This window comes from Haliotis asinina, chromosome 3 (genome assembly GCF_037392515.1).
Source record: "Haliotis asinina isolate JCU_RB_2024 chromosome 3, JCU_Hal_asi_v2, whole genome shotgun sequence".
Lineage (NCBI taxonomy): Eukaryota > Metazoa > Mollusca > Gastropoda > Lepetellida > Haliotidae > Haliotis > Haliotis asinina.
Genome location: NC_090282.1, coordinates 5,002,024 through 5,015,946, shown reverse-complemented (window position 1 = coordinate 5,015,946; position 13,923 = coordinate 5,002,024). Strand labels below are relative to the sequence as shown.

At 38.5% G+C, this 13,923-nt stretch overlaps 2 protein-coding genes across 6 annotated transcripts in view; both read left to right on the top strand.

The window, feature by feature from the left end:
* LOC137277343 (CREB-regulated transcription coactivator 1-like) overlaps positions 1-3,565 on the top strand; it is a 54,205-nt gene extending 50,640 nt beyond the window's left edge. For 4 of the 5 annotated variants that reach the window (XM_067809033.1, XM_067809036.1, XM_067809034.1 and 1 more), the window contains 2 exons: positions 790-1,102; positions 1,751-2,072. In XM_067809033.1, the coding sequence (XP_067665134.1) occupies positions 790-1,102; positions 1,751-1,974 (537 nt within the window). In that variant the 3' untranslated portion in view covers positions 1,975-2,072. Of the gene's footprint in view, positions 1-789; positions 1,103-1,750 lie in introns of all 5 variants that reach the window. The other variant, XM_067809037.1, reaches the window with a different exon arrangement.
* Positions 1-13,923, top strand: part of LOC137277340 (junction-mediating and -regulatory protein-like) — a 315,191-nt gene that overhangs the window by 140,774 nt on the left and 160,494 nt on the right. The window lies entirely within an intron of this gene.

Sequence of the window (13,923 nt, the reverse complement as noted above, 5' to 3'; positions counted from 1 at the left end):
CATGGATTACTTTATCACACTGTAGTAAGCTTTTCCTTGGGGCAGGATGCTTGATTTGAATCCCATGGACATGATGTGAGTAGAATGCCATTTAAGTGTCTCTGCATCCTCGATATATCCAGGGTATACATTCCGATAAGTCTCCACTTTACCTTGGACGCATCTACGGCTCTGCCCGATAAATTTATTACCTCCCTTGACTGTCTTTTGATCCAGTCAGGTATCTACGCTGGGAAGTTGAGCGAACCAATCGCAACTCACTTTCGTTTTTTTTAATTATCTAACCGATTATACTTGTCAACAGAAACCATGCAGAGGTTCTCTGGAAGAGGTAGAAGGCTTTCTTGCATATGTTTTAATGTTTCGGACCTGTCAATTTGTTTGTATGATTTCCCTAAAATCTGGGACGCACTGCGAGCAAACCTTTGCAGTTGCGACCGCTACCTTTGTTGACACTGGCAAGCTCAGTTATAACGGTGGCCTAGTTGATTGGCGACTGTGAGAAAGCAGAGTCAGCAAAGGGAGGTAATAAATTTATCGGGCAGAGCCGTAGATGCGTCCAGGGTAAAGTGGAGACTTATCGGAAAGTATACCCTGGAGATATCGGGGATGGTGTCTCTGCTGCCACTTGTTTAACTAGGCCGAGAGTATGCGTCCAGGGTTTCTTACATCAAGATGAAAATTTTCAACCCAAACCATTCATGCATTGCAGACTGTATTCTCTTTCATTATTTTTCTAATGTAGTGAGATGTACCTTTATGCTGATGTTTTTTGTTTTTTGTTTACAGTTACCTGATAACACCCCTATTTCAACAATGGAGTCTGCCATGAGTGCAAGCAGCAGTGTGGCCTCCTACTCTTCAGCTATCTTCTCCCAGTCAGGCATGGACAGCCAGGACTTCCAGCAACAGCAACAGCAACAGCAGCAGATCTTCCGCACCCTTGAGATGGGGCTTCAGCAGCAGCAGCAGCAGCAGCAGCAGCAGATGCTGGGGCAGACAGGGGTGGTGGGGAATGGTGGGGTCACTAGTCCACAGCCGAACACACCCCAGCACTTATCTCCTTCGGCCAATAACAAAATTCCAGATATTGTTCTTACCGGTAACTTTCTTTTGCTTATTTCATAAAGATTCCAAAGGTTTTTAGTAAATTTGTAAAAGGGATTGCTCTTGGTCACAAAGTGCTTAGGTCTGTAAGACTGCTTCATTGCATGACAGAACTAGTTCTAAATGCAGTAAAATGTGTTAATGTTTAAGCTGTTATGAATCGATCACAAACATGCAACCAAAACCAAGCATATTTAGATACTTTATTTCCAGATCTATTTCCAATTTTTATCTTTGTTCTGTACTTATTACCAATTCATGGTCAATGCTGTATGGTTACATACATATACGTTTTCTGTATGATATTCTTGACATTCTTCCAGTGAGGTGGAAGCCAGCTATGTACACCAAACAATGAGGGCTTGTGTTACATTACCCATATTGCCAGTTTATTGTGTAACCAGTGTCGCTTTTCATTAATTTGTATATTATAGTAAATATTCAACTCATAGTATACAGATTTAATGAGTATTCTAATTTCTTACATGTTTATCTACAATGTGTTTGGATTTGTATCCAGTAATCATCCCAGATATAAGCTGTTACTTAAGAAAGGCAAGTTCTAATTATTAATTGGAATCATTATTCAGCGTTACTATGTGGCTGTCAGTTTGCAGTTTCTTCTTATTTCTGTATCTTACAGGTGCTGATGACACCTTAGGACGACCGCCGCCAGATTTTGCCAAAGACCTTGGAAATGCTATCACCGGCATGTCAGATAGCTTTGATACAGACTTTTTCTCAACTGATGAAGCTTTCAAAGCAGGCTTAGACCCTCTGGATCTAGATGGACTTCAGATGTTAACTGACCCAAATATGGTCACTGACCCAGCGACAGAGGACACTTTCAAACTCGACCGGTTATAAGGGAGACAACTCCATCAGAAGGAAATGCACTGTTAACACAGGGCAGTTTTGTTTTGTTGTTTGTGATCATGTTACCTAAGCAGCACAGATTGCATCAGGAATCCATTGATTTCAGGCAACTGAGTTGCTGCCCTTTACTGGCAGGAGATTGTACCCCGTGTTGGACGAACAGTCAAACTTTGATTCAAGGTTTGACTAATGAGGTCAGTGTGAGTGATTTTCCCATATGTTGGGCTACAGTGAGTGGCTAAATAGCCATATTTGAGTGTACATATTCCTCCCACTGAAGTGACAAGCACGGACATTCCACACAAAAACCTTGCCCACCGGCCCTCCCAGCCTGCCTGCCTACCTACCTGCCTGCCTGCTTCACCTCTACACGAACAAGGAATCTTTACGCCAGGCTGAAATTATGACTACCACCCTAACAACAGATGTAAGAGGTTTGGCACCAATGAGACTGGCTTCTGTAAGATGATATACAAGTTTGTATGTGTTCTTCTTCTTGCTATCTTGCTGGCCAATGACTGTTCCGTGGTGTTAGACTTTCTCCATCTGTTAGCATCAACCTGCATGGTTATTGTGTTGTTTTCACTGAGCCGCCGCTGCCACCTGTGTCTGACCTGCTGCAGTAGTCACCACACCTCTGTGAAAGCAGTACATAGCATAGACACAGGCTCGGGCCTACAACGGGACACTTGGCTGCAGTTAAGAGGTTCCAACTATTCCCCAGTGAGTAGAGACAAGCTTCAAGTCCTGTGAGCCTTATTGCCAATCAGTAGCCCATATATGGAAGCAGTTTGGGGTTTGGGCTCAGAAGTGCATGAAATGCTAGATATTTTTCATACGAGACAATTTCTCAGATAAAGACATAATTTTTCATCACTTATTAGAAGTTGAGGTAGCTACTAGCTCATACTGTCTGTGCCAGGATGTTGATTCATTGAAATAAGAACTGTTGTTCTTGTCATTCCATCACAGCATCCATTACAAGATGTACAATGTTCTCTCATCTTTCATCACCACTGTTCATGTTATTTCATTGCAAACATTTTTATCACAATTAACAAATTACATCTGCTTCTTGGTCTTTCTCCTTTGGTTGTTCAACATTTGCAACGATTCACTTAATCATTCTGGTGATTTTTAACTTCTGAAAAATATTTTTTCTTTTGGAAGCTATTGTTCTGAAGAAATGAGGTAATATATCATGTGCTGGGACATATGGAATACAAGGCTTCTGAACATTATTATGGTTATCTTCTCTATATATCATCTCATATATCTATACACATACAGGATTGTGTAGTTTCAAATTTGTTGAAATGTAAGATAAACGTTTAAACTGTAAATTGTAAACCTGTCATCTCTTTTTCTCTTTTCAATACTGATATGCTCTTCAATTTTCACCATGTAAAAGTTACTGAATTTTCTTAGACTATGTACTTTGTTTTTAACTGCTTATTTTGGGGAGCTCTTTAAGGAAACAAACACGTAAAAATTGTGTGAAAATGAAGACGTTTCGCAGTCCATTTTTGCAGTACATGTATGTAATATCAATTCTTGAATGTCTTTTCAATCAAAAACAAAATAATTTGTTGTCACATGTAATTCTTTATCCGAAAACTGTTTTATGGAATATCCCTTCTAACTGAAGTTGCTTAGTAGTGCATTATGCTACAGAGGTAAGGTGGGTGATACAGCGTATACGTACATCATTACATCACCATGGCATACACTGTTCTCCATTGTGGACCTGTGCCCCAAGTTGACAGCAAATGTCGTCTGATGGAGACCAACAGTAATGAAGCTCATGACTTAAGGAGAATCACAGATGTGTCCATGTTTCCTGGTCTTGGTAAATTTGATATAAAGAAAAAGTACTGTAGTGCAGGGTCATCCTTCAACCCTTTCAGCTTGTAAACTGTAATAACCAGCATTTATTATTAGTAAAATGCACAGCTAACCAGCTACAGTGGCAGAGGGACATTTGATATTGATGTCATAATATCAGATGACATCACAGTGAGCTGTTAAGGAATGTGGAAGCCAGTTTGGGATGACATAAACTATGTATCCAGGAATATGTGTATTTTAATGGAAACATAACATGTTGCTCATGGTATGATGTCAACGATCCTGTTTGTTCCAAAACATGTCAGAAAATGTTTGAAATTCAACCAGATGATCAAACCCAGGGACATTTTTAGTTCATTGACCATGACCTTGAGGACAGTGAGCTATGTGCGATGTATGTTCGTATGGCTGGTTTCAAATGGCAGCTCTTGGTGTGTTTTTTTTTGGTTCTTTTTGTGTGTGTTTCTTTATAATGTTGTGATGCTTTCATCATTCATGCCTTACGCATGCCTCAAAGCTGAATATGGTCAGAGAGTTGTCTCTTTCAACCATGTGTCTCCTGTTGATAGTTGAGTTTCTTACGCTTCACTAAGCTGCCATGTGTATTTATACTATGATAACAATAAACTTCAAAAGTGGTTTACTAACACACTGATATATTTCCTTTGAAGAATATTGCACTTGACAAACTGTAAATGTATTACAGACCTGTGACTGTCTCATCCAGATTTGAAAGCATCACTAAGTATTAGTATCAAATAAGTAACATAAAATCTGATTAATTTAACAATTGTGAATGTGTATATGTGCAGCTGAGTGAACAATGCTGAGCCATGGCATAATATTTCATATCATCAGTCACAATCATGAACAGCCATTTATATCCCAGATTCTCACCAAGCACCCATGTACATGTTCCCCTCTCAGACACAGCTTCTTTATCATCATCATCATCATCATCATCATCATCATCATCATTGCTGATGGTCATACTCCTTCAAATGGAATACCTTTCATACAACATATTCCCACTCAGTATCAGAGTGTTTTGAATTATTAATGTTCTTCAAGATGTGTGGTCAGTGGTACATTCACATGTGTCCATTTCTTCACTCTACCTTACTAAATTCATAATGCGAGAATTTGTCTCTGATTTGTACTTAAATGTCAGTGATCATGTTTTTGAACAATTCACACTTCGTTTGTTTATGTTAGATTACAATGTGGCAGTGTTTAGTGGTTTTTGAAAACGATGTGAGAGTATTTCAAATTCTTAAATGTTTATATACAAACTAAATGTGTGCTTCCAGTGGAGCATAGGCCTTTGGGATAGCGTGAATTTGAGTTCAGTAAAATGAGTTTCATTTTAAATTACATTTTAAATAATATAATCAAGACTTTGTCCAACACTCTTTAAGCAATTACATCCTTTAAGTATACATGTTAGCAGTACGGGAGCCTGTGGGTAGGGGTTGGGGGCTACTGTGCTGACTCTCTCACTGGAACAGGAAGCCTTTTGGTTGGCTGGAATGTCACTTAACCTGATAAACAAGACATCCTTCAAGTGCATTTTACTTCCCATTACAGCATAAAACGAACATTTTTCACAGGTGGCTGGTGTACATTTTTCACCGAACAAGATTGTTATTTCATAAAATTGTGCCTAAGAACCAGTTTTTATATTTCCGTCAAACATTTTCTAAAAATGCTTTTAAAACAGGGTTCTGTATTTGTCAGTTCATGTAATTATTCTCCCACTTTTCCCATGTTTTTAACATTTCACTCAATTTAAACTTTCACTGTATGTATTGTTGACACCATTTAGAGTAACGTCAACATATTTGTGTGTGCTTCACCAGGATCTGCTGTTCTTTATGTGCCAAAGTCATTGAGGGCTCTCATCATATTGACTCCATGACATCCCTCACCCTTGTGCTCAACACAGCTTTCACAGACTTTCATCTTGAACAATACTTGTCTGTCTTCAGGGGAGTAGCGCCCTGTTTGGGGAAGGACTGCTAATCATGGCCACAAAGTATGAAATTATTTTATTTTGGAAATTCTTACTTCCTGACATTAGATATACAACACTTGAAGCATCTGTTTTAAAGTAATGTCAAATTAAGTTGTTGCAGTGTTTTGGCTGTCTACAGTTACTTAGAGGCTGGAGGTATTGTATGTGGAGTTCAGCTCTATTGAAACACAATGTAACGATGTCAGTTGTTTCTTTTCCAGTATCAAGTTTCAGTATGCCAAAATGAATTAATTTACTCTTTGTCAGTGAACTAAATTCATCTGTTGTCTCCTTGTCACCACCATCTGTTCACTCTGATGCTTGAACAATTGTCTGTGTTGGTGTCTAATACTCATTTAATGAGACCAGAACAAGATGTTTAAGGAAAGACATGCTAAAGGGGGACTATTCTGTATGGAACTGAGCTAAACCCTCTCTGAGTTAGGTATTGTTCAGTGAAAGGTTCATACTGTCATTAATGTTGATTTAGCAAAGTGTTGATTAAAAACTTAAATCAAACTCACTTTCAGAAGTTTAGTCCCTCTTTAGAATTTAGCAAAAATATTGATTATTGCCTGTGTTTTCAGCTCAGAATAACTGTTGCCCGTGATTATCTGACAATCTCTGAAACGTTACTTGATTGTTTTAGCCTTTATGTATTTATTAATTGTTAATTTATTGTTAATCTCTCAGAAGTAGCTTTTAGTTTGTTTTACTATGAAAGCTGCTTTAATAAGCAATTGCTCTGACTGATTTTTAGAGGACATGAGAACAGGTAAGGATACTTAACAGGAAGATGACCCAGTGTGTAAATAGATTAATTCCTGAAGTTAACCTAGGATGAAAAATATTTTGTGAGGAGTTTTGTTATAGGTGTCTTCTTGTTCCTTAATGACATTTTACTTACAGTATTTCAAGGTGACTATACCTTCTATGGGTATTCACAGTGATAAAGTCTTCTCAGAGAATAGGTGTCCTTATTCGACACAGTAACAATCATTAAGTAAACATGAATACATGTTTGTGTTTCATTATCTGCTTCATCAGAGTGTGTAACAGGACCAAATGAGATAAGTCCAGACATATTCTTGTATGGAATGTCATATTGCGGCATTAAGATGTGTACAAATATTCTTTGTCCCAGATATTACAACTGTTGTCATTCCATTTTGTTGAGGGTAGTGAGTGAACAGAACTTGCTGTAGTGTAATCTGAAAATTTGAGCAACAAATTGTATGATAGTACCTTTATCATGCATTAGAAATAGTAGGGTGGCAGAATTTGTTGGTCCTTGCTTTTATTTATGCAGTATATTTTACAGCATTGAAGATGCATTGCCATCTGGCCTAACAAAAGGACCTGATCATTATTATACGGTTGGCTGGACTGAAGTTTTCTGTAAGGACAAAATATTTCCTCATTCTTCCTTCATATATTTAATTACTTAGTTTATGAGTAGTTTTATCATGAAAATAACAAACTAAATATCAATATTGTCACAGTGAAATGTCCATTTGTTACAGTTGAACACAGCCACCGTGTGTGGTAATGTTTCTTCTGTGATTGGTCCAGCAATGTCTTTGTACAGTTAACCAGTCATTGAGGGTGTATGTAGGGGAGACAGTGGTTACAAGGTGACTGAAGAGAATGTTATTTTGTAAGAGGTTATTTATTGAGAACTGTTTTATTTGTTGTTTGAAATTAAGATCACCATTTCAATATTTATTAACAGGAAGAAATGTGTTTGTTCCCAGTGATGTTTGAGTACAGAGAAGGAATTTATATATATTGTAGAGATATATTTAGATTTGTTGTGATTATTCTTGTTACCAAGTCCAGCAATGGATCGATGGCTGTGTTGACTACTCTTGTCCAGCTTTTGTTAAAACATTGACAGGATCTAATGTACTTCTTTCAGATCCTGTATGGTGAAATGGTCACCTGATTGAGACGTTCTAATTTTGGATGTTTCATGTTTTGTGGTTTGAAAGATTTAATCAGGCCTCTAAATCATTTTTGTAGTTATTTCTGTCTGTAGACAACATTTAGAATCATGCATCATAGTCAAACACATTTTCTAATTATATTTTCACCTAAAATTTGTTATTTCCAGTTTTCGTCTACAGCACAGATTTGAAGAATTTATATATGAGATGTGAATTTATTTTTCCGTTCAATGAGAATTATATTTAGGCTGGGAGAAAGCTGAGCAAGTGCTATTAGAGTTTGGAGGCGACATCTGGTGTGCAGCTGGTTACTCCTGTTGCTAGTCTCACTACTTACAAAGTAAATAACAGGGTTGACATGGCAAGGGTGCATTGTTCATGCCACCATAACTGCTTCGTTGGCTTCAGGTAGGGCTTGTGTAGTCTCCTTCCATGTGTAACTTCAGGTGGGTTTGTGCCAACCTAACAGTGTAAAGTAAATTGTGTTACATTTCTTTAGTTTATCCTGAACAGTGAAGGAGATTTCCAACTGCCTTAATTTCCACCATTTTTTCTAGTCAGCATCCTGTGGCATGCAGCTTCTTGCCGCGTGTACTTCCTGCAAATCATGTCATTGTATCATCAGAGTTATCCCCCTTGCATGTGTTCACACCATCCATTCAGCTGACATTCTACCACATGTTTGATGGGGTTTTTTTAATTTTAAATTTAATAATTCTAGATTTGTTTACTTTGAACTTTGAAGTTCCTTGTCTCTTTAGCTGGTTTTAAAAAAATATCATGTGTCACACATTCCAAACCTTCTTATGTAGAGTTAACATAACTGTGGTAAAATGCTGCCCTGAATGCACTGACTTGACTGGTTGATCATTGTCTACCATCTTCCCCACGCGTCTCATTTTCGCCTACATCGTTTCATGTCAGCATCTGGTATTGTCATGTAACCATATTCCTTTGCCATACTGAAGTAAAATTATGTACCATACTTTATTGTGTTTATTTTCATTTTATCGCCTATGGAGCTGGGCACATACTTTGCAGCCTGTTTTCAAGGTTCATTCATTGTTAACAAAACTGACATGACTATATCTGTCAAGAACACTGCTCAAATGGGTCCTTTAGACATTTTTTGCTATAATAAAATCTCTTGTATTCTTTGGATGACGGTGAATTGAAGAAGTTCATTCCAAAGCAAAATAATTGAACCAAGATCAGTACCTTGTTTGGCTATATTGGTAATATGGTATGACCAGAAATTATTGAGAATTTTAGGAATATGTTTAATTGGATTTCTGACATAAACGACTTTGACCAAAAATTAAGGGCTTGGTTATATTCAAGAGAAACAACTTGGTTTATCCTTTTCATTAGTTTGTGAAGAGTTACACCACCCACCCTCAACCCCCCCCCACCCCCCCCACTTTGTTTACTTGCGAGTAGACATCATTTTCAGTGATTCTCAATATGGATGATTTAGAGAAGAGTATTATAACAACCACATCAGATCAACTATAGTGTTTTCAAGTAGAACAGGCATCCCTTTGTCTTCTGTTTGTCATGTTTTGGAAAATATTGCAAATGGATAGAGCATTTAGTACCAGGGAGGTGCAGGTAGGCGGCTTGGTATTATTTTTTCTATTAACAAATGAGCGAGTTTAGAGAACTTCAGGTTGGTTATGATTGCTAGGGGAACTGTGGCTGTCTGTAAGGAGACAATTAGAACTGAGCTGCATGCAGTGGGTTGGCAGAAAAGTCGAGGAATTCCATCACCGATCATGAAACTTGAACAAAGGGAGTGATGGGTGAATTGGTGCTTAAACCATGGTGATGGGACAGTGTGATTTTCTCAGATAAAAGTAGTGTGTGGCAACAAACTGAACAAGAGTTATCAGAAGATGACATATTCCCCCAGCCCCCACGTATTTGAAAGGACAAATTATCTGACAGTTACTTATTGTGTTTTTAGACCAAGTCAGAATTGTTTCCATGGAATTCATGAAAAATATAAATGCCATATATCTGTAATCAGAAAAAAGTCACCATTCCAAGATCTGTCTCGTATATCTGCCAAGATCTGTTGAGAGATATGAAATGTGTTTCAAGTTGTGCTCCAGAAACGAAGTCAGCAACATGTTCACGGAAAAGAGAAAATAATACATCATCAATACCTGTAAGTAGCATAAGGCACCACTTTGGGGTCTGCCACACATATCTACCAAGTAACACTGACCGATATTAAGAAGTTTATCTCACTTTTGAGAGTAAGTCCGAAACGTTTCCATGGAACCCCATAAAATAATAAATCACAAAAACCCGTAAGTAGCAAAAGGCACCACTTTAAGTTCTGATTGATATGTCTACCAAGTTTTGCAGAAAAATATTGAGTTATGCTCCGGAAACAAAATGATTACGGACGGACAAGGCGTTGACTATATGTCCCCGCATAACTTGCCGGGGGCTTAAAAACCTATGTTTTCTTGCCGAAGGTACAGTCGGAAATTTAACGTGTGGGGTGACATACTAGTATCTGTGTTTTGAAGGGACTGTGAGCAGCGAGTGGTAAGTAGATATTCTTAGACCTTAGGGTCTGCCTCACATACCTACTAAGTTTTGCAGAAACACATTTAGAAGTTTTTGAGTTCTGCTCCGGAAACACGCCCTGGCACTCCTATAAAAATACATCAAGTAAGTCTGATGAGAGTGTTCTTTCAAATATGTGGGGGCCTGGGCGATATTTCATCTTTTGGTGACTCTTGTTAGATTGGCCAAGCGATGGTCATGACCTTAATCCAGTTGAAAATGTTTGGGGGCCTTATGAAGGTAAGTGGCAATAAGAAAAATCTGATGAATACTGCTGAAATGAAAGAAGAGATGACCTGATATCGGGGCAGCATGGACGACGACTTTCCAACTTCTTTAATCAGTAGTATTCCCCACCGCATTGAAGCCTGTGACTTGACAAAATACTAACTGTTCACCAGTCTTTAAATCTTGAGTTATGTTCTGCTAATATTCACATTTAATATGTGAGTAATGAGTGAAGAAAATATAAAAAGTTACAATGTTTAACTTTAAATAATTTCTGGTAACACTATAATGGACATTTATAAAGCACCTGTGGGGCAGTGGTGTTAGCCTAGTGGTTAAAGCGTTCACTTTTCACACCTTAGATGATTCCCAACAAGGGTACAGTTTCTGAAACATTTCCCGTGACCCCGGTCACTCAACAGAGCCCCTGTATAACATACGAACAAACATTCTAGTGCTACAATAAAATGAGGATAATGTACAATCATGGTGGGTTCGAAGTGTTAGTTATAGGTGATCTTAAAAGATGACACGTTGTCAAGCAAGATTTGAAACTTGAGAATTGATAAAGGTGGCTTATACATAATAAACTTGGGACCAGAGAAACCAAGCATTGATATGATCATCATTCTTCTCTGGGTACGCTGACGTACTATCAACCAAGACCGGCATATCACTTGCAAACAACATGCTGAAGAAAACCTCTTCGAAGTATGAATATCCATGGACTAAATGTTGTGTACCAACTACTTGCTATGTTTAAGAACTCCTTTTGAGATGTACTGAAAACTAAACACCAGTTGTGCCCGATACAGAACTCTGAATGTGGTCTATTTTCATTTGTAGCTGATGATGCAGCTTACAAGTTGAGGAATGAATGCAACTGTGACCTGTATTGGAACACCTGTTTCAGATAGAGGGGACGACCAGCTGCCATGATGGTTTGATTTCCATGTTGAACTTGTTCCTAAGTTGTGGACAGAATTCCACATGGTCTTTAGCCTTCATTCAGTTTGGTCTCTGTCAGAGAATTTAGTCGAGCACCTCCCTGACACATCTCACGATTGAATGAGTTCCAGTCTTGGTGCCTACCTAGGACATGATTTGTTGTTGTGTGCAACAAAGGGATTCTCCTGTACAGAACCTGCCCCAAAGAGCGGAATGGCGTAGACTGGGGTATGAGGATAACTATCTGCGATATAGTCAAATGGAGGTACTCGTTACTGACCTTGAATCGTGTACGTTGCACAAAAGTGCCATTTTGAATGTTCTCATTCATCAACAAATCAGCATTAAATATTCCTGGGCAATACTTGTACAGACATGGTTTTGTATGAGTAAAATGAGCAAATGTCATGAAAACAACATGGATTCCAATAATTTTGCCAGAAGATGACATATCCCCCCGGCCCCCACATGTTTGAAAGGACAAATAATCTGAGTGTTACTCAATGTTTTTTTAGACTAAGTTTGAATTGTTTCCATGGAATTTCATGAAAATTATAAATGCCATATATCTGTAACCAGAAAAGTCACAATGTCATATATCTGCCAAGATCTGTTGAAAGATATGAGATGGTTTTCGAGTTTTGCTCTGGGAACGAAGCCCATCTCTCCATTTTGAGACTAAGTCTGAAACGTTTCCATGGAAACCAAGAAAATAATACATCACAAAATCCTTTAAAAACCAAAAGGCACCACTTTCTGGTCTGCCACACAGATCTGGAAAGTTTTACTAACAGATATTAAGAAGTTTTTTAGTTCTGCTCAATGAAACACACTTATCACTTTTCAGACTAGGTCCAAAACGTTTCCATGGAAACCGAGAAAATAATACATCACAAAAACCATGTAAATACCAAAAGGCACCACTATAGGTTCAGACTGATATATCTACCAAGTTTTGAAGGAAAATATTGAACGGTTTTTTAGTTCTGCTCTGGAAACGAAGCCCATCCCTCAATTTTGAGACTATGTCCAAAATGTTTCCATGGAAACCAAGAAAATAATACATCACAAAAACCTGTACATAGCAAAAGGCACCACTACAACTTCTGACTGACATATCTGAAAATATTGAACGGTTTTTGAGTTGTGCTCCGGAAACGAAGCCCATCCCTCAATTTTGAGACTATGTCCAAAACATTTCCATGGAAACCGAGAAAACAATACATCACAAAAACCTGTACATAGCAAAAGGCACCACTTTAGGTACTGATTGATGTATCTACCAAGTTTTGCAGAAAAATATTGAATATATTTGAGTTCTGCTCCGGAAACGAAGCCCACCCTACCATAAGACTAACACCAAAATGTTCCATGGAAACACAAAAAATAAATATAAATGCCAAAAATCTGTAAATTGCAAAAGGCACAACCATATGCTGAGATTACTATATCTATCAAGTTTGGTCTAAAAATATTGAACGGTTTCTGAGTTACGCTCCGGAAACAAAATGACGACGGACGGACGGACAGACGAGGCGTCAACTATATCCACACGCATTACAAGCCGGGTGAGTAAAACCTATGTTTCAGTGCTGATAGTAGATTCGGAAATTTAACGTGTGGGATAACATATCTGTGTTTTGAAGGGACTGTGAGCAGCGAGTGGTATGTAGATTTTCTTAGACCTTAGGGTCTGCCTCACATACCTGCTAAGTTTTGCAGAAACATATTAAGAAGTTTTTGAGTTCTGCTCCGGAAACAAGGCCCTATAAAAATACATCAAGTAAGTCTGATATGCCTGTGAGAGGTCAGCTGCAGTTGTCAGCCTTGGTGGAACATCATTGAGCCTCCTCTCAATCTTGTCCCACAAATATAAATCTGGACTGAGGGCACTCCACACCATTTCGCTTGGACCTCCCCAAAAGTGCTCCCTGTGTCGTCGCCACACTCTCACTCTGCAATCAGCTGTGGAGACGCAATACCAACTTTCACTGGAGGAGACTAGAGTTCAACACTCACAGTGACACCAATCCGATGATGTGTGACCTACTGGAGATGAGCACAACGATGTCGAACAGTGAGAATCAGATCCTGGTAAGACCTGCGATATCTGATGTTTCTCTGCCTCAAAGTTCAAAGACTGTGACAATGCTGATTGGTCTCTGGTAACTGCCAATGGGTGTCCATGTAGTTTCTGTAGCCTTAGTGAAACGATGTTGCAGGTGATGATGAACAGTCTGTTGATTTTGCCTTAATGTTGTCACAGGCAGTCTGCCACTGAGAGGACGGTCGGCTGTGCTTCCAGTGGCTTGAACTCCGGAGGTATGGACATAACAGAAAAATGATTTGCAACATGTCTTGCAGTCTGGCCAGTCT